The 18783-nt window shown below is 32.0% G+C and overlaps 1 protein-coding gene across 2 annotated transcripts; it reads right to left on the bottom strand.

Moving 5' to 3' along the window:
- Nucleotides 1–6305: 6305 nt before the first annotated feature.
- LOC105641407 (uncharacterized) lies at nucleotides 6306–18476 on the bottom strand. Of its 2 annotated transcripts, XM_012225938.4 has the most exons (9): nucleotides 18335–18476; nucleotides 17534–17968; nucleotides 16728–16827; nucleotides 15745–15801; nucleotides 14586–14703; nucleotides 11261–11343; nucleotides 7368–7429; nucleotides 7150–7246; nucleotides 6306–6501 (listed from the first exon to the last, which is right to left on the bottom strand). In XM_012225938.4, the coding sequence occupies exons 2-9, from the start codon at nucleotides 17872–17874 to the stop codon at nucleotides 6445–6447; spliced, it is 915 nt and encodes a 304-aa protein (XP_012081328.1). In that variant the 5' UTR covers nucleotides 17875–17968; nucleotides 18335–18476; the 3' UTR covers nucleotides 6306–6444. The 2 variants fall into 2 exon arrangements, with proteins under 2 accessions (XP_012081328.1, XP_012081327.1); XM_012225937.4 differs by lacking the exon at nucleotides 18335–18476 and having other exon boundaries at nucleotides 17534–18013.
- Between the last annotated feature and the right edge of the window lie 307 nt (nucleotides 18477–18783).

Here is an 18783-nt window from a genome sequence, read left to right as displayed (position 1 = left end):
TAAAAATAAAAATAAAAATAAAAATAAAGAAGTGATTGAGATTTGCTTTCGACAGGCAATTCTTGCAAAAGCAAGAGTTTAAAACAGCCCTATAAGATTAGTTTCATGGCTAAAAGAGTATATAAAAAATAAGAATAATTTTAATTTATCCCTTATTCATATACATTTAAACTAAAATTTTAAAAATCCACTTTAATAAATTTCAATTAGAAAATTAATTTTTCTCGTTTTCTGATTAGTTAATAGAAACGAGAGATACGTTATAAAAAAATTTAACAGTTATTTGATTTTTCTCAACTTAAACATATTATTCATTTTCACTTAATAACATAATCAAGTCATTTATTTCAATAAAAAAATAACATAATTAATTTTTTTATTGAAAGCATTATTTATTAAAGGTGATAAAAAATTTAATTTAAAATAAATTATACATTATGATTATATTCAAAGTATTAAAATAATCAATCATGTCCGATCTGTTTGGTCTTCTCACTTACGTGAAAGGTGAGAGGTCACGAGTTCGAGTCTTTTCGGTCACAAGTGTTTTCACCGATTGGTGAGTGCAAAGAAAGACTATTCATATTGTGTAATACGTAGTATTATTTCAGCCCATCGGCTTTTTAATAAATTAAAAGAAAAATAAGCATTATTCCAAAATAATATAAACACCACATAAACTTCAAACCCATGAACCCTATTGTTTTCAAATAAATATAAACTATGATACTGTGTTCGTTTGGATGAGACAAAATCTGACCTCAAACAGGAAATTCTGTCCATAAAACTTTCAACCCTATTTTTTTGAATAAATATAAAACTAATTTTTTTATAAAAAAAAAAAAAAAGAAAAAACGAACTACAAACCTAATTAATTGCTGGCATGTGCAAATTATAAGAATAAATGGAATGAACATGGACGATCAATAGCTTCCTTTTCCATTTGGAACAAAATGTTAATGACCATTTTTAAAAACTAAAGGAACCAAATTTGTTTTTTAGTTACAAGGAAGAAACATATTCATCATTTGGGACAAAGGTGTCTATTAGGATTTGGAATTCCAAAGATAAAGCCAAATTACAACTAAAGGCAAAGTCAATATTAGATGTTAGCATCATTTATCACTTTTCCCTTGGAACTTAATGCTCTATGTATAACACCATTAGTGTTTGTGATCAATAGGAAAATGGGATTTTTTTTCTTTTTTTTTTTTTTTTAATATGCTACTCTTGACTTTGTATCTACTCCACTTTCCAATCTCTTCCATCTAATAAGAATTCCCCACAATAATTTTATACACCTTCACACATAATTATAGACCTAATTTGAGTTTTATACAAATTGAAAAAAATATATATATAGCTAATGTAGTTAAAAAGTAATTTTTACTTAAATTTTTTTAATGTAACCTTATATTAAATATTAATAATCTACACCAAAAACAACTTGATCTATTGGTTTATATGCACTAAATTCTAATGTTCGATTGCAAGATCGAATTATGGAGTCAATATTTAAAAGCGATTTAATATAATCACTTTTCGACTTGAAAAGGATTAATATTTTATCCAACTCATATATAAACATCATATTTCAAAGTTATGAAATTAATTAATATGGGTGACAATAATAACTACTTTATTTATTTTAAGATTTAATTAATGGTAATGATAGTATATTTCTCGATAGAGATACATACTAGAGTGAATAGGAAAATAGGACGATAATTTGAGACAGACGAAAACAAAAGTGAATCTCTTTTACAAGACTTAAGAGAAATTCTCAAAGTTATATATTTCATTAGTTCAAAAATCATATTGTCCATTTGTTTTTTAGTATCCCAAAATAATAGTCTCATTTTTAATTTTAGAATTTTTTTTTTTTCACTTTCTCATACCTCTTAGTAATTTGTGTGAAAAATTCCTATCAGTTGAATTTGCTAGATAGTGGAAAAAAAATCTTAAAATAATTAATTCTGAAATTTTGTTATATTAATTATTTCTCTAATTTTTAAAATCTCAAGGAATTATTAATAAATAATTTTTAGTATCTTTAAATGCATAATAAGAAAAATAACTAACTATTCTTCAACCGTATATGTTAACACTTGCCCATAGGCGCCAATTGGCATAGCTTGGAAGCGAAAAAATTATAGAAATAATGCTAAAAGGGTCATTCGGGCTTAAAATCAGATTTTTTGGATCAAATAGGTTGCGGCCCGTGTGTCCATCTATCCCAAATCACTCATGATAGATGTAGGCCCAATGGACCCATAACCATTTTTGAACCCGACAAATATGAAAAAAATTTAAAACTATAAGTTTTGGACGAAGAGAGTAATATAGAAAATTTTATCCATTTTTAATACACTTATCGAGGCAGTAGATTTCCATCCAAAGCTTTGAAAATGATACATATAGTTTGTTTTTATTGACGTGATACATACAATATATGAGCATTTAGGTCAAACGAACGAGCAAAATGCAAATAAAAAAGTTCAATAAGTTTAGTTTTTTAGAAGAGATAAAACTAGGCATGGCCACTGGTCCATTTTGAACTGGAACCAACCGTACTGTAGATGAATTGGAATCGAATTGGAACCGTCGATTTAAAATTTTGAACTGGAACCGGCGGTTCAAGGGCCGGTTAAGGTTTATGCGAATGTTAAAATCTGAACCTGAACCGGCCCTGAACTGTCGATGATCCGGCGGTTCCGATCAGGTTCGAACCAGATTTCTATTTTTATTTTCAAAATAATAATCACTTAGCCTATTTTATACATCTCTAAAAGTTTCAATAATATTTCACTACATGATATATTTTACTTAAGTTTTTTTTTTTAAATACACTTTACTTTAAAAGTTGAAAATCTAAAAAGTAAAATGGTAAAAAAGAGAGAAATATTTAGTCTAAATTTAAAATTATTTACTAAGTTTAAAATTACATTCTTTTGAAGCATTTTTCAAAATTTTCTTATAATTTATTTAATTAATACATTTAAACAAAATAAAATGATAACTTATTTGATTATTTTGTAAAATTAATTAATTTTATTCTTATATGAGTATGATCATTCTATTTATTTAAAATAAAATTTTTCAATATTTTTTAATCTCATATTAATATTTTCGAAAGACAGATGTAACGTTAGAACATATTTTTTTTTAAAAAAAAAACATATATCGCCGAAAACCGTGATCAGAACTGTCGGTTTATCGGAACCAGCGGTTCAAGAGTCGGTTCAGGTTCAACATTTTAAAAATTTTGAACCGTCAGTTATGTGAACTGGAACCGGCGGTTCAATGAACCGGCCATGCCTAGATAAAACATGGTCCGGCGTTTCATTTGGATATTTGATTTACAATTAGTATACTTTTCTGAGCAGTGATTTTACAATTCTATTTCAACTAATCCACATTGATCACTTTTTCTCCTTCCTTTAAACAGAGTTACACAATAAAGATTTTACATTCAGACACAGGTACCTGCAACTAGAGAAAAATTAATAATTGCCCATCTAAGCCAAGAGGGGATACCGATCCAGAAATAAAAAAGGAACAAATAAGAGAGAAGTTCTTCAAGTTACACCTTCAACTGACATAGCTTTGAAAATAAGCCTTTTTTTTTTTTTTTTTGCTCATCTAATCGTTCACATCACTCTTGAGGATAATTAATTAGACAGTATAAATTATGAGATTTTTGTCTTTAGACATTGTATTTCATAAAAGCATATAAAGATTATATAGTAATTATCTTTAAGAATACTTTTCATAATTTACCGTCACTTGTCAAAGAATCTAACAATTGAACCTTATAATATGTTAGAAATATAATATAATTTTAGAAATGGAGATCCTTACTAATGTATTTAAGCAAAACCTAAGCACTACATAATATAATTACCCTATTTCTTATTTAGTCTAAGCTCTCCATGAAAACATTGTTGTCTTAGTATTTGAAATATCAGAAAGTATTGGAAAGGGGAGAGAACCGAAGAAGTTAGATTAGTTTGGTAAAATGAAACTTTAATATAAAATGCTTTTTGTGGGTGTTGTTTCTAAGCATTAAAGTATTTTCACCACCATACTAACCACTAGTACTATCAAATCGGAGGGCCCCGACCCGGCGCAGGCTTGGTCTCAAAATGGACCGAGCCAAAAAACCTTATTAAAAAGTAAGTTTCCAATATTCAGGCTCGGCTCAGACCACAACGAGCTTACGGCGGACGTGTCCATTTTTTAAAAACAATAGAAAATTAACTGTAATTTGAATATAGAAAATTGTGAAAATTTCAATAGACTAGTTGTAAAAATCTATCCTCTTTCTTTAAAATTTTACCTACACCAATCCTCACAGTTGATTTTTACCACAACATGGTTATGGTTTTCTCTACCCTCCTAAAGTGAGCAGTTTGCGGATCCATCCAGTTCGGCCCACGCAAGCTTCTCAAAATGGTCTGGTCAAATATATATAGGGTAATTATAATAGATGTCATATTTTTGAAAGTATATTTAGAGATTGTCAGTTTAACTTTTCAGTTTAAATTATTGTCGGTTTGGATTTATTTTTACTTTTATGCCTTTTTTTTATTTTGTTAGGCGCTAGTGTTTTAATTGCTTAGTGTTTTTTTTTTTATTAATTTTCTATTTTAATTATTAGTGTTTTAATTGCTTAGTGTTTCCTTTGTTATTAATTTCCTATTTTATTTTTCTGCTGCCATCTTTTTGCAGCCTTCATTATTTTCATCGTCATTCTTTCTCATTTTGTTGCCGTCTATTGTTTTTTTTATCATTATTTCTCTTTTTGCTCTTGTTATTTTCAGCCGTCAGTTGTTTTCTCATTATTGACGTTGGTCCATAGTTTTTTTTTGTTTTTCTCATTATTAGCATTGTTCCACGGTTTTTTTTATTCTATTTCTCTTCTGCAATTTCATTTTTATATGAGCGTATCAATGACTTAATTTTCGCTGAAACCTTGTCACCACCATGGATGTTATTTATGCTTTATAGTGACAAAGTAAAACTCTCGATTCAGTTTGGATTAATATTGATACAATATATATATACAAACACTGTATTTACTTGGTTTGATCTAATGTGTTAACTATATATATATATATATATATATATATATATATATATAAATACAATATATACAGCATATATATTGTATATAGCATATTTACCGTCGCTGTGGTCGCCGTCATAGGTTGTCATTCTCATTCTTGAATCACATAAGTTGTATATATAGGGTTTTTTTTTTTTTTCGACGTTTCTTTTTTTCAGCATTTTCTTTTTTTTCAGCATTTTCTTTTTTTCAGTATTTTCTTTTTTTTTTTCAATATATATATATATATATATATATATATAGACACGTTTTGAAAAAACAGTTCTAACTTCTCTTGTTCAAATTCAAAAAAAATACGGGCAAACTTAGGCCCATTTTGATAGTACTACTTACCACACTTGAAATTTATTGCTTTAAATTACTTAAAACAAACGGTTTTAATATTTTACGCATTACATTTTCATGATTAACACTTTTACTCCTTATTCAAGATCTTTATTCAAACATTTGCATTCCTAATACAAATTATAATTATAACTTATAATAATTCTTTTCTTATCTTATACAATATTATTTTCTCAAACTATATATTTTGATTATAAAAATTTGTAAAAAATTTAATATAATGATTTTAATTATTTTGTAAATTAGTATTCAATGAATTTTCTCACAAATTAAAATTTCAAAATATTAATGTGGATTAATGATAAATGGATATATAATCTAATAATAGATTCAAGTTCAAATCACCTTCCTCCAATACTCAAAAAAAAAAACAAAATGAAGACAACGTCACCGTGCAGCTTCAAATGATAAAAAAGGGAAATACCATGTCAGCACCGAGAAGGGTTATTTCTCCTCCATTTTTCTTTATTCTTATAGCCATAATTATTTTCTCAAGAAAAGTAAAGGAAAATCAATTCTATCTGTATTATTCTAATAGGTACACATGAACATGATTCCAAGAATATAACATGCTAGTAGTAGTTATAAATCAGGCACCAAATATTCCACTCCAAGGTATTGACATAAATTTGTACACAAGAAAACTTTAAACTCAAAATTCATCTTAAAAAAGGAAAAAAAAAAAAAAAAAAAAACAGTATTCTGGTTAGAGAATCTCCCTGGAGTGCAGGAACAATGGGCAGTCGACATTCTTATTATCCGGTGCTTGGTTCGATACTTAGCAAGGGAAACACTTAAGGTTCCAAAAATGGGATCTCTACAAATTTTTCCATTGGTGGGACCCGTATGTGTGACGATTTGTGTACATGAAAGGAAGAACCGCCTCCTACCAAACTGCTTAGCATTTACAGTAGTAAAATTTTGGTACTTACACAGACCAGATAAATTGAATCAACCACAAAAATTCTTCATCAGCACCTGGGCTCCTGCTTCAATTGGACCCCACTGAGCGAGCCAAACATTATCGACTGGATACACAGAAAAAGAAACAGTTAAAACATAAATTTTCGTTGCAAAAAGTTACTCCATGTACTAATTTTGATATTATGGAGGCATAGGTGATTGAAATTCTGATTAACATACGTGGTCATGAAATTAAAAGTTACATTTGAGCAGTGAAGTTACATTGGTACAAAACTTATAATTATATTGGTAGAAAACTTATATTTGCCAAAAAGTCCAAAAAGTAAATTTATATCAACACATGTTTTTGTTCTGATGATTCCAAACATTTGTTCCATTCATACAAGCAATATAAAATCAAGGATAGTAGATCCTAAAGAGACAGGACATGCCTCAACTCCCTCCCAAAAAAAGGAAACTTCTTGATTTGGCCCCACAATCATTCAATATAATTTAATTATCATTTGTTTGTTTTTCGCATGTCATTTGTAATTGATTTTAAGAATATACATTAAATCTTACAATTTCATTTGATTGTTCATTCTCAATGTTTAGAAGTAAGACTTCCATTAGAGACTCCAACCAGGATAGTGGGTTCCTGTTCATCTGACAGAACTGGCACTAGACCGAATGAATATTCTCATCCAACATTTACTTAGCTAGCTAGCATGGCATCCTCAGATTATGTAATTAAGTTGTTGCGCTGAGCTTACCTGAGTTGTGCTTGGTAATATACTATTTGCAAGATCCTCATTAATAGATACAGGCAGAGGTGGCATGTGGCTCATTATGCCAGGCATACCTCTCATGCTGCAAACAATCAGAACAGGAATTTTCACAATATTAGAAACATTAAAGTCAGTAGTAAGAAGTAGAAATAACTATAAATAGCCAAATCCTGAATTAAATTTATTGAAAAACGTCCACATACTCATTCAGGATGGCAGCAATATTGCTCCTCGTGCGACAGAAGAGGTCAATGTTATCCTGTAACTGTTTGTAAAATTATGTCATCTTTAGTAAACCACAACTTATTTTTAAATAAATTATACCAAGGAAAATATACATATCAAGCGCCAATAACAGGTGCAATTTTTTAAACAAAATGCATTATCACATTAACAGGAACAATTTCAGTTTCATCAATGAACAGATAGAAAAAAAAGAAGCCTATATAATGAGAAATTGCATCTTCGTTGTGGCTGTTGCATTCCCCAAGAGGACACATTTCATATAGAAAAAATGTATGCATTATGCCCAATGCAGAAATTTGTGCATATAACATTTTTCTTTTACATGTAAAAGAAATGGCTACTCCATAATCAGTATGTTGGACATCATTACCTACCCAGTTGTCACAAGTTACTCTGCCATCGTACAAATTGGAAAACTTCAAATTGCCAATATTCTCAAACCACTATTATCCAAAACAGTAATGTAATATTAAAATCTTTATAATCAGACGTGGCAACTCTTAGGTCCCCCCACCCCCCAAACAAAAAAACAGGAAGGGGGGGAGAGGGGGGGGGGGGATTTTGTGACAATTCCAACAAATAAGCATCCTGGCTTTAGTTGTTAAAGCACTATAAAAAGAGAAGGAACAGAATGCAAGAAAAGCGAATACAGAATGTTCATCAAAATTTAATAGATTTTCGTTATTTTGGAGTGCCCAGCACCCAACTTTTATCCCAGTAAAAGCACCAACTGCTTCAAACTAAAGGACCAGGACAAGATTTGTGAACACAAGTGCAAAACACACCTACTCAAAAAATGATTGCTTAAATAGAACCTCTTCTTCTAACAAATAGTAATCCTGTTAATTAAAATTGCAGTAAATTAACCAAATGAGCTAACCTTGATAATTAAAATTACTATTTGTCCAAAATTACCTGCCATGTATTTGGTTAATTAAATTGTAGTAATACTATTTGTGAATAGTATTAGACAAACAATTACTACTTATGCATGTTATCAAGAACAGCTCATAATAGGAGCAGTACTTATGCTCTAATAGGCATGTCCACAAACTGAAAGAGAGGTTGACGAGGAGAAAACCAACAACAACCACAGTGAAGCAGGAAAGAAAGAGTCGAAATGGATTTAAAACATAAGGTGGGTTCTTTATTATTATTTTTTTCTTTTGCCTTTTCTGGAAGAGAGTTGGGAGTGGGTAGGGGTGGGGACGGATTATTTAAGAAATTTTTCTTCAACTGGTTAAGTATTGAGAGAAGCTATTTTTAGTTTATAGGCATCCAACATGATCGCTTTACCATCTTCTGCTTCTTAAATCCAAAAACTGTAGAGTTGTAACTGTCAGTACTTTAGTTCTACCATATGAAAGGTAGGAGTGGTAAAGATATCAATCACACGATGGCAGAAAATTTACATGTAGAAGCAGGCACCATATCTGATGGGAAAGATCCCTGCTCAGGAGGTTGACAACTCATATTCAGCACTTAATTGCTCAAAATGTTCAACAAAACTACCTTTTCAGCCTTAATATTTTAAGTGCATTTGACAATACTTGTCTAAGAAACAGTTTCTACTTAATATGCTAAGTGAACATTAGTTCTTTCTTAACACCCACCATCATATTATCACCAAACTACCATACCTCTATCACTATCACACTCACTACCCACCATCACCATAGGAATGGTAAATGGACAGCTTTCGCCATCTCTATCCCTGCCCCCTTCCTACACCGCCCCCCACATAGTAACACAATACAAATGTGTTCAGGCATTCCCCAACCTATCCTCACCCCACTCCACCCTCTTTCATATAATGATTTTTTTCCCTTTCATTTTACCTTAGTTAGCTAAACAAATTCCAAAATGTCAAATATGCTCAATAAAATGAATTAAATAATATAGAAAACCATTAGAATTCGAACTTTGAAATCATTATACAAAATAGAATATCCAAATAGCATTATATATAACAGAAATAATTGTCATCAAGTACACGACATGCTGTACATCCAGCAAATTATTAGAAAAGATAAGATTAAAAATATCCTAACATAAAACAACAAATCTACAATCAACAAGGTATACATATAATCACTTCGTAAATTAAGGATACTCTAGCAGGTGTGCGCACTGTACACTGATTCATCTCATCTCTGATTTAATTCATTTTGAGTTTTCCCAAAAAAATGCCTCAACCATCGCCCGACTGGGGGGATTACATGGATACAGGTCCAATTTCCATCCCAGCATCATGACTATTATACAATATAATTGTCATGACCACCACACCATTGTTCCTAACACCATAATCATAGCCAGTGCCACTATGGTTGTCATCCACTTGCTATAACCACCATCATATTTATAATTTACCAATTACATTGAAATCACCAACATTACTATCGCAATATCATTACAATATCACTTAAACAACTCAGCTAAGCCTAGGTCAGGTCTGTCATTTCTTTCAATAATATTATTAAATATATCATTTTTTAGATTTAAAAGTTAGCTCTTGTTAATTGGTTATATTTCAATGCTATTTTTTTTCCCCTTCCACAAGTTGAGTACATCAAACACTATAACGACTTTAATCTTTTGACTGTGACAGAGATAAGAAACCTAAAATGGATGTAGAAACAGACGATCCAATTACACTATACAAAGGTGGAAGTACCATACATTCAAGAGCAGTTAAGTTAGAAGCAATTGAAATGGTTCAGCAAATCTAGCACATTTACCGTTTGTATAGCTATAAAATAGAGTACTAGTTACAAGAGTGAAAGAGAAAAAGATGTTTGAATCCAATTAAGGTAGAATTGAAGTTGAGTTGAGTTGAGTTCTTTTCTCAAACAGAACGGCATTCTGTTGTAATACTAAAAAGACTAGCTGCACTACAGTAGTTTAGTATCGCCTTTTGAATCAAATAACAAAGTAATATAAAAAATTTGAGCCAATCAAAGACTTAGCTGATCAATTTTTGTGCATATCCCTGTAAGGTTTAAGAAACACGTGTATCTCTAAACAAATTTATCCTCGTAAATTTGTCAGACACGTCTACAGATTCAAGACAAAAGTCTGAAATTATAACACACACACACGCACACACACAAACATATAGGTAGGACCTTATATTTTCACTGGCAGTCATGGTTGTAGTCATAGCTGCAGTTGTTGAATAGGGGACCATTAAGGACTAGTCACGGCAGTTAGTGTTTTTCTTTTTCCTCTATCTCTTCATATATATATATATATATATATATCCACTAAATCTAGCTAATTGATGACCAGACAATGCACCGAATAACAATGTTAATCATTCAAATCCTGAGCAAGAAGAATGTAAAATGGAAATCAATGCGAGTAAAAGAATTTGCCAAGGAAAATGAAGCCCTGACAATCTGTAAGCTAGAGTTTACCTATTACTTTTAGAAAGCACAATCAAGTTGGCTCTTTAAAAGTCTCACAATTTTGTAAGAGATTTGAGTGTTTCTAGTGTGTAAACAAGGGGGAATGTTTAAACCAGTCCAGAAATCATTATGTAAATGAACTAAGTTACATTCAGGAAACTTTCTTCCTTTTTTTTTTTTTTATAAATTTTAAACCAAGTTACTCCACTATATCCAAAATACCTGAGCAACAAAAAGAATGTTCTAAAATGAACATTGACTTCATGCACTATGTTGCATCAATTCAACATGCCATTGAGAGTGTCATAGAGATAGTGACACAATGATCAAATCCAATCTACACAGTGGTGAACCACATCTTTTTTTATAAGCTACCATTTATTGACTGAAAAAACGTTAAAAAATAAAAAATAAACAAAGAAGAGGATGGTTGTATTCACCTTGAAGGTAGAAAGGTTAGCAGTGATTTTACTAAAAACTTGGGCATTTTGTTCCAAGAGATGCCTGGCTGTACCACTTAATCCTGAGACCACCACAGTAACAAATACGTCAATAAAACCCATATTCTTTGACACTACAAAAATAAAAGAATTACTCGAGTTATGTAAATAAATAAATCAGAACATGAAAATGAACTGCAAAGGTATTTGTTTGAAAATATTGTATAAATCACATAGTTATATTTGGTTTAAATTTATTATATTTGTTTTCAATTTTAATTAAAAATTTTGACTTAGCATTTCTTTAATCAAGATTTTTAAGTGAAATATAGACAAACGTACCAAACAACTTAAAATAAATAAGTGCTGAGAATTTAATTCTAAGTATTGAAGGGTGTTATCAAGTACCTTACTATTCAAAAAAATCCTTCATGTAGCTATTATTAGTATTAATACATTGCATATTTAGTTCATATTTTTTATGTTAACTTCATTTATTTTATGAAGTTTTTAATTTATGAAAAAAAAGAAGATAAATTATCTTATATCTGTCAACATAACAATCCCGAACACCATCAATATCATTTTTTACAACCCTAATCATTAATGTCCGCAGATAGGCACAGAGAGGCACACTACAATCTAGGAAATAAGATAGATATGTCCTACCAAATCTTAATGAGCACTAGATATTGTCATAAAAATTTCTAAATATCCCAAAAATCCCAAGCAATCAAAACTTAAATATGTCTTTCATTTTCTCCATTAGCCAACCCTACAGTTGTCAAGGCGAGCCTCAATGAGACCATGGGGTTTGCACCATTGTCAAAATCATGAGTTAAACTCATGCGAGTTTACGATCCCACATCACTAAAATGTGTTGAATCGTTTACAATCTTGAGTGCTGACAAAATCAGTGTAAAGTTGGGTTGAAATCAGTAAACTCAGGTTAAAACAAACTGATTTTAGAAAAGAGGTGAAATAGTGGAATTGGGTAGCTAAATGGCCATTGGGCTGACTTTTTATGAGACCCAAAAAAAAATCATTACCTAAGATGGCTGTGTTTTGGTTAGAATAGAATTAGAGACAAAGTTTCACTCTCCCCTTCTCTCTTTGTTCTCTTCTGTGCATCACAATACTGCTCCATCACCACCTAGAATGACGCAACACAAGGAGCAGCAACACAAGCTGCACGCGACTTCAATCAAGATATGAATTAGTTTTTTTTTTTTTTTTTTTTTCCTGATTTGTTCATTTCTTTGATTTGTTTTTGTCTCTCTCCTCATCTCTGATTTGATTCTGATTTTAGTTCAACAGCGAGCCGAAAACAAAATTATCATAAAACACGTTAGGCAAAAATGAAAAAGAAAAAAAAAATACTTCAAAGAAAATAAAGTTTGAACACAGAGGATTACCATTCAAAAAATTTAAGCTGTCAAGTTTTTCCAAAGCTGCCTGCCTGTGTGTGTGGGTGTGCGTGTGTGTATTTTGTTATGCGAATTTTATTCTTTTTTTGTCATGGAGCTGGGTTATTTTATTTTAGGCTGTTTTTAAAACCTTTCAATTTTATGATTTGATTTTGTGGACTGCCTACCAATTCTAGTTAAAAAAGCAAGTTTGACAACATTGGGTTGCACTTGGGTCAGCCTAAGGCAAGGCACCATCTCTCAGTTTTTCCACCCCAAAAAGTTCAACAGCATCAGTCTCCCAACCACTAGAGGCAACATACAAGTCCTCCTTTCACCCATCCCTTTTTTATTCTTCCAATTCGATCTCTTTCCTTTCTTCATTTTTGCATCCTTTCTTATTTTATCTTTCATCTTGTTCATGTTCTTCATCTTAAGTGCTACTTTGACCCTTTTCATATTCTTACTTCTTCCCTATCCTTTTGACGCCTCCGCCTTTCCATTCAATGATCATTGATCTGATGTCAACCTTTCTTTCCTCCACTGCAAAACATGAACAAACAGGAGCATTTGCTTTGTGTCTTGCACATAGTCCCAAGTACAAACAGTGCCCCAGCAGGCCCTATGTTTTTGACATCTATTGCATTCCCTAGTAGAGAAAACTTGACCCTGAATCTCAGATAATGAAACTCATAGATAGCTTGAATTAAAACCCATCGACTCTATTCCAACTTCTCTTCGTTGTTTACGTCGTAGAATTAAATAAAATAACAATTTCTTCATCTTTTCAATTGGAATTTCAAGACTGATGAAATCAATTGCTTACTATATTTTTCAGATCCGATACGTTCAAGTTCAATGTCAAGTCTTAAAAATTGTACTTCTACCTCTCCAATGGTACATTCAGTTTCTCACACTTTTTGCAGGTTAGGTTCAGCTTGTTCCTTCACTCATGCGGGCATATATGAAGCAACTGGTAGGTGCTTCATTGTATGTTCACATAACATGATTGTTGCCTCACATTTTCTTTGAGGGATTCTTTACAAGTCTGAGTTTCATAATTATATATAATACTTACGTACTAGCCGCATGTTGATATTCTGTTATTCATTCCTGATAATGAAGTATACCAAATGGAAGTAATTCTAAGCAAGCAGCTCATAGAAGACATGTGGCATCAAATTGTCTAGATTTCATCTCTGAGAAAGGTCTTTCATACTGAGATGTTATCAGTACTTTTAGAAGCTTATCCTCCTTAACTTAGAATCCAAAATTGAAACTTTCTTTTGCTAACCTTAGCATTCACTAGCTCCACCACCATCCCAGTAAGACAGCCACCCAATATCCATTTATGAAGGCTGTCCTGAATAAAAAAAATAGGTAAAAGCCCAAAGATTTCAGGTCTTATCTTTTACCAATTTTCTGCAACTTCAACAAAGCGAAGTCCAAAAACCTTAAAAGTTCAACCTCAGAGGAGCAAAAGCACGTCTTTACCAGTTCTCTGTCAATACAATTGAACTTGGAGACAAAACTTGCTAATAAGTAGACAAATGCTGAACCCATGGAAAAACAATAAAAATCAATCTATCATATGGCAAACAAAAACTCAAATAGAAGTCATCAGATGCCTGAAAAGGCAGAACATAGGAGGTAAACTTTCGGCGTCACCTAGTATGACTTGCAGTTCCATCTTGAATACTTCAGTTTTCACTAAACACACAACTTTACAATTTTGAATTCTGTGATTTTTCTTTGAAGGCCAAACTAAGATTAGTTAGAACAGAATTACCAGAATTTTAAGTCCATCGTACAAATAAGTTACACAAATACATATATATGCTTGGAGAAATAGGAGAAAGATGGTTACCTAACTTTGACAGAACTTATAACATTCTTGTAAAGAACATCAAAATACTAACCTTCAAAATGCAAAGGTTCGCCCTGGTCTACTTGATGCATCATTAATGGATATGCAGTTATGTTCTGCGGCACAGCTGAAGATAAAGTCATCTTTGAGGATGATTCCACCAGCTTATCCTGAAGAAGCATGATCTTTAGAATACTGGTTCTTCAATCAACATAACATCCTAAAGACATTAATTGATTCAATAAATTAAAACATCAATCAGATCTTTAGCGCTGCAGTACAAGTAACTGATTTGTAAAAATTAAGATCCCTTCGGGTGAGTTTCTATAACTTATCCAGTAAGTAATCCGAATTACAGCTTCCATTAAAGTGCAAATTTCGCTAAGATCTAATGATAGCAACACATTTTCATCAACATGGAACTTCATGCGCTTCATAACACTTAGTATGAACCTGATGGAGACTATTCCTATATAACATAAAAGGTCCAAGTATTCATAACCTTAACTTTACAATAAAGTAAAGTACTGCAGCATAGGACATGGGACTACACCACGTACGGATAAGAAAGCATACGTAACCACCCAAACCCCCCCCCCCCCTCCCCACAAAAAAAAAAAAAAATTCTCTCTCTTTCACCCTCCCACACACATACAATACAGAACTTCCCTAAACTTCTACCTTAAAAATCCCTACATTCAAATCTGTAAATGTGATTGCTCAGCTATACTCCACTCAATATCATCAGACACCATGTTTTATATGCCACAGCATAGAAAAGGGTATAGCTGATAGACATATCAAAAGTGAAATTGAGGAACTAATCAAAATATAGCAAATTCAAAGCTAAGAAACTTAGATTATGACTAAAACTGCTGCTATATCCACTTATGGCCAACCAGATGAAAACCCATACTAAAAACAGAAATTGAAGGGAAATCGGGTGCAAAACCTATACTAAAAACAGAAATGAGCCAGCAGAAAGAATAAATAGCATTAGGGCCAGCCATAATATTGCTCTTATTCTTTTTAATTCAATATTGTTCTTATGCTATGACGGTAAGTGAAACTTCAGCATGCACAGGAAGAACAAATTTGTTTAACTGTAAACTGAAGCACAGTTTTTCTCCCAAAAACATCAACTACATAATAAAATTAAACAAAACAAAATTAAAAAAGTAAAGTCAATTTCATACAAAGATCTTCCTTACCTTCCTATTATTGACCTTCTTTCCCAAATTATATTCCTCTGCTTTCCTTCGCTTTCTCTATGAAAGGTGAAATAATATTTTAACTCAATGAACACATCAAAGGTAAGTTTTAATCATGCAAAACCAGTATGCAATGCATAATATTTGGCAACTAAAAATTGGGAAAATATAATCATGGTGACTGAACTTTCCACTACGTTCCAATTTGACCATAAATGTTGAGTTTGTACAATTAGATCATTAAACTTCAATTTAATATGAAATGAATCAAAAGCAACTAGAATCTGGAAAAAGACCCACTGGAAGTTGCTCAATATGTCATATTAGAAGGAAAATTGAGATACAAAATTAAAAGAGATGTTTTTTTTATAGAGTCCATAGATCTAACAATGGAAACAAAAAGTCATGAATTGGTAGCACATAAGCTTTTAAGGCGAATCTTTCACTGGATTCTGGGTCATTAGCTCACTTGTGACTATTTAATGTTTATGACCAAACTGAAACTGATTATTGTCCAATCAACATAGGTGCAGTTTTCCCTTAAAAACTTTTGTCAATGAAAAACGCGACAATTGAATACCTAATACACCAAAACATTAACATGCATCCACCTTAGAGAGTTCAAAAATATATCATCTTAAATGATTTATCAACACTAAGCACACCATCAAAGGTTCCATTCCCAACAATTTTCTCACACAGTAGACTACAGATTTATGCACAATGCCAACATTTTGAAATGACAATAATTAAAGAAATTCCAATCATAGCACTTTTTGACTTTCAACCAAAAGAATTTTCATAATGCAACAAACTAAGGGGTTTAAAAGCATTTCTTTTGAAGAATGAATGGCTGAGGGAAAAAAGATGAACATTTTAGTATCACGATCGAAGGGTGACCAACAAAACCAACCACATGTTTCAAAAAATACCAACCTGATAGACAACACAAGAAACTTCATACAAGGACAAAAAGACCCTACCGTCATCCATCTGCACCTCAATGCAACATCACGTACAGTCTTATCACGCAAGGTAGCCGCGATCTTGATGTACCTCATTATACTGGGCTCATCAGCAAATCTATATAGTAAAATAAAATGACATCAAGTTAAAACTGAAATGCAAAAGCACAGTTAAAAATATTATGCACCTTTAGGAAAACATAGTATAAAAATAATATTAATATATTAAAAAAAGAAATTTCAGACCATATCAAATAAACAGGGTAAGCAGTCAAGGGTAAAATAATCATGCCAATATAAATATTATAAGGTAATACACACCACAGAAAGCTGAGAAACAGTTTTCATAGCAAAAATTGGTTACTCTATTATATATAGATCTACATGCAAAGCCAGAAGCTAAGAGTATTTCGTTTGCAGTTAGTAGTTTAACAACACCAAATTCATTTCTTCATCTAATGAAATGTCACATAAATGCCCCTTTGAAACAAGTCAAAGCCTCATGAACCTTCAAAGAAGTTGAACAAGTACACCAGATACTAAAAAATAAAACATCAGATACTATAGCTAAGTGAAACCGTTTTTGCTCCGTTTAATTCTTTAATCTTTATTCTTTATGTTAATCATCAACAACAGAATCGAACCAGCTGGGTAAATACCTAATAAAAGTACAACAGCACTAACATAAAATCTTCCCGAGCATTTGCAGATAGTACAGATAAATTATAGCTAAAAGTTATCCATAAATTACAGCTAACAGTTATTTATAAAGCAAAAAGTAAAAGAAAGAAGATAAGCATAAACCCCAAAATCAAACAACCTACTTCTTTAGGCCTTCATCCAATTTGTGCTGTTCCTCAAGAGACCACTCTACAGCCAAGCCCGTATCATGCTTGAGGCCAGGATTAGAATCAAGAAGAAGAGAAGAAGCAGAAGAATTGACAGATTGAACATGAACTATTCCAGGAGGACTGCTGTTAATCAAGCTGGAGCTCCCAGGTAACATTACAGTACTAGGACTAATATTCATCGCATAATAACTTCCCATCGGAATGATCTCAGATGAGCTATTTATTGCATCAGATTGAAAGGATATCGAGTGTCGACTATGAGCAGAACCCAAGATTTCTTCTTTGTGAAACCCTGAGTTGGACTCCGCTGCCATTTTTCCCTCCAAAACTCTCTACCACACCATAATCCCACTGAAACAGCGGAAATTCAAAGTTCAAAGTCACATCTTACGACTTCACTTGCTCAGTCTGTCAAAACTCCGAGAAAATTAGCTGCTGTAGGAACACAAAAGTTATTCTAAAAGAAAGAAAAAAAATACACCAGAGCCCAATCTCCAACACGAATTGCCAAAAGAAACCAAAATTGCCAACCGAATTCTTCCGTAATCAGAAAGAAACCGTAATAACAATAATAAATAAACTCATACCCACGAAACTAAACCCCAAGACAACTAAAACTCAAGAACCAATCAAGAAAAAAAAAAAACTGAAAGCCCTAAACAGTACCAAATAAAAGTTAGTAAATAGAGGAGCAAGAAGTTCCAAAAACCCTAAACAGTGCAAAAATTGAACGTGTGGTGGTAAGATTGAAATAAAAAGGAAGCGTTGGATTACCTTTTGAGGGCCACTTTCCGACGGAGGCCAAATTGGCTAATTAGCTTTGCCTTTTGCACTCAGTTGCGCAAACATACATAATGCATAGTGACACTACTAAGCATACTTTTTTTCCTCTCTCTCTCTCTCTCTCTCTCTGTGTGTGTCTGTGCGCGCGTCGTAGAGAGACGAGACGAGATGGCCTACAGCTGCGCCAATAGCAAAGCAGAGAAAGAAAAGGCAAAAAGGCTTAACGTGCGCCTTTTATTTTTTATTTTTTTAAGAAAAATACATAAAACAAAAAAAGAAAAAATAAATAAATAAAGGATTTAAATAATTGATGTTTCCAGATCTTGGAATTCAGCAACAGTGCGAATCCCCATAAGCATTTGATGCCAATTATTGTGGAGTCTCCACCTTTCCTTTTTCTGCTTATTTTTTTTATTGTTTTATCTTTTGGATTTTTATTT

The sequence above is a fragment of the Jatropha curcas genome, chromosome 6 (assembly GCF_041381405.1).
Source record: "Jatropha curcas cultivar XTBG-Jc1 chromosome 6, XTBG_Jcur_1.0, whole genome shotgun sequence".
NCBI lineage: Eukaryota > Viridiplantae > Streptophyta > Magnoliopsida > Malpighiales > Euphorbiaceae > Jatropha > Jatropha curcas.
The sequence above is the reverse complement of the archived record's forward strand: the minus strand, read 5'-3'. Positions and strand labels throughout refer to the sequence as shown.

Excerpts from the sequence above, each read along its gene's own strand:
- LOC105641407 (XM_012225938.4), bottom strand. The coding sequence starts at position 17,874 with ATGGCAGCGGAGTCCAACTCAGGGTTTCACAAAGAAGAAATCTTGGGT. Across the intron at positions 14,704-15,744 it reads AGAAGGTCAATAATAGGAAG|GATAAGCTGGTGGAATCATC; the intron begins GTAAGGAAGATC and ends ATGCTTCTTCAG. Across the intron at positions 7,247-7,367 it reads ATTGCTGCCATCCTGAATGA|CATGAGAGGTATGCCTGGCA; the intron begins GTATGTGGACGT and ends GATTGTTTGCAG.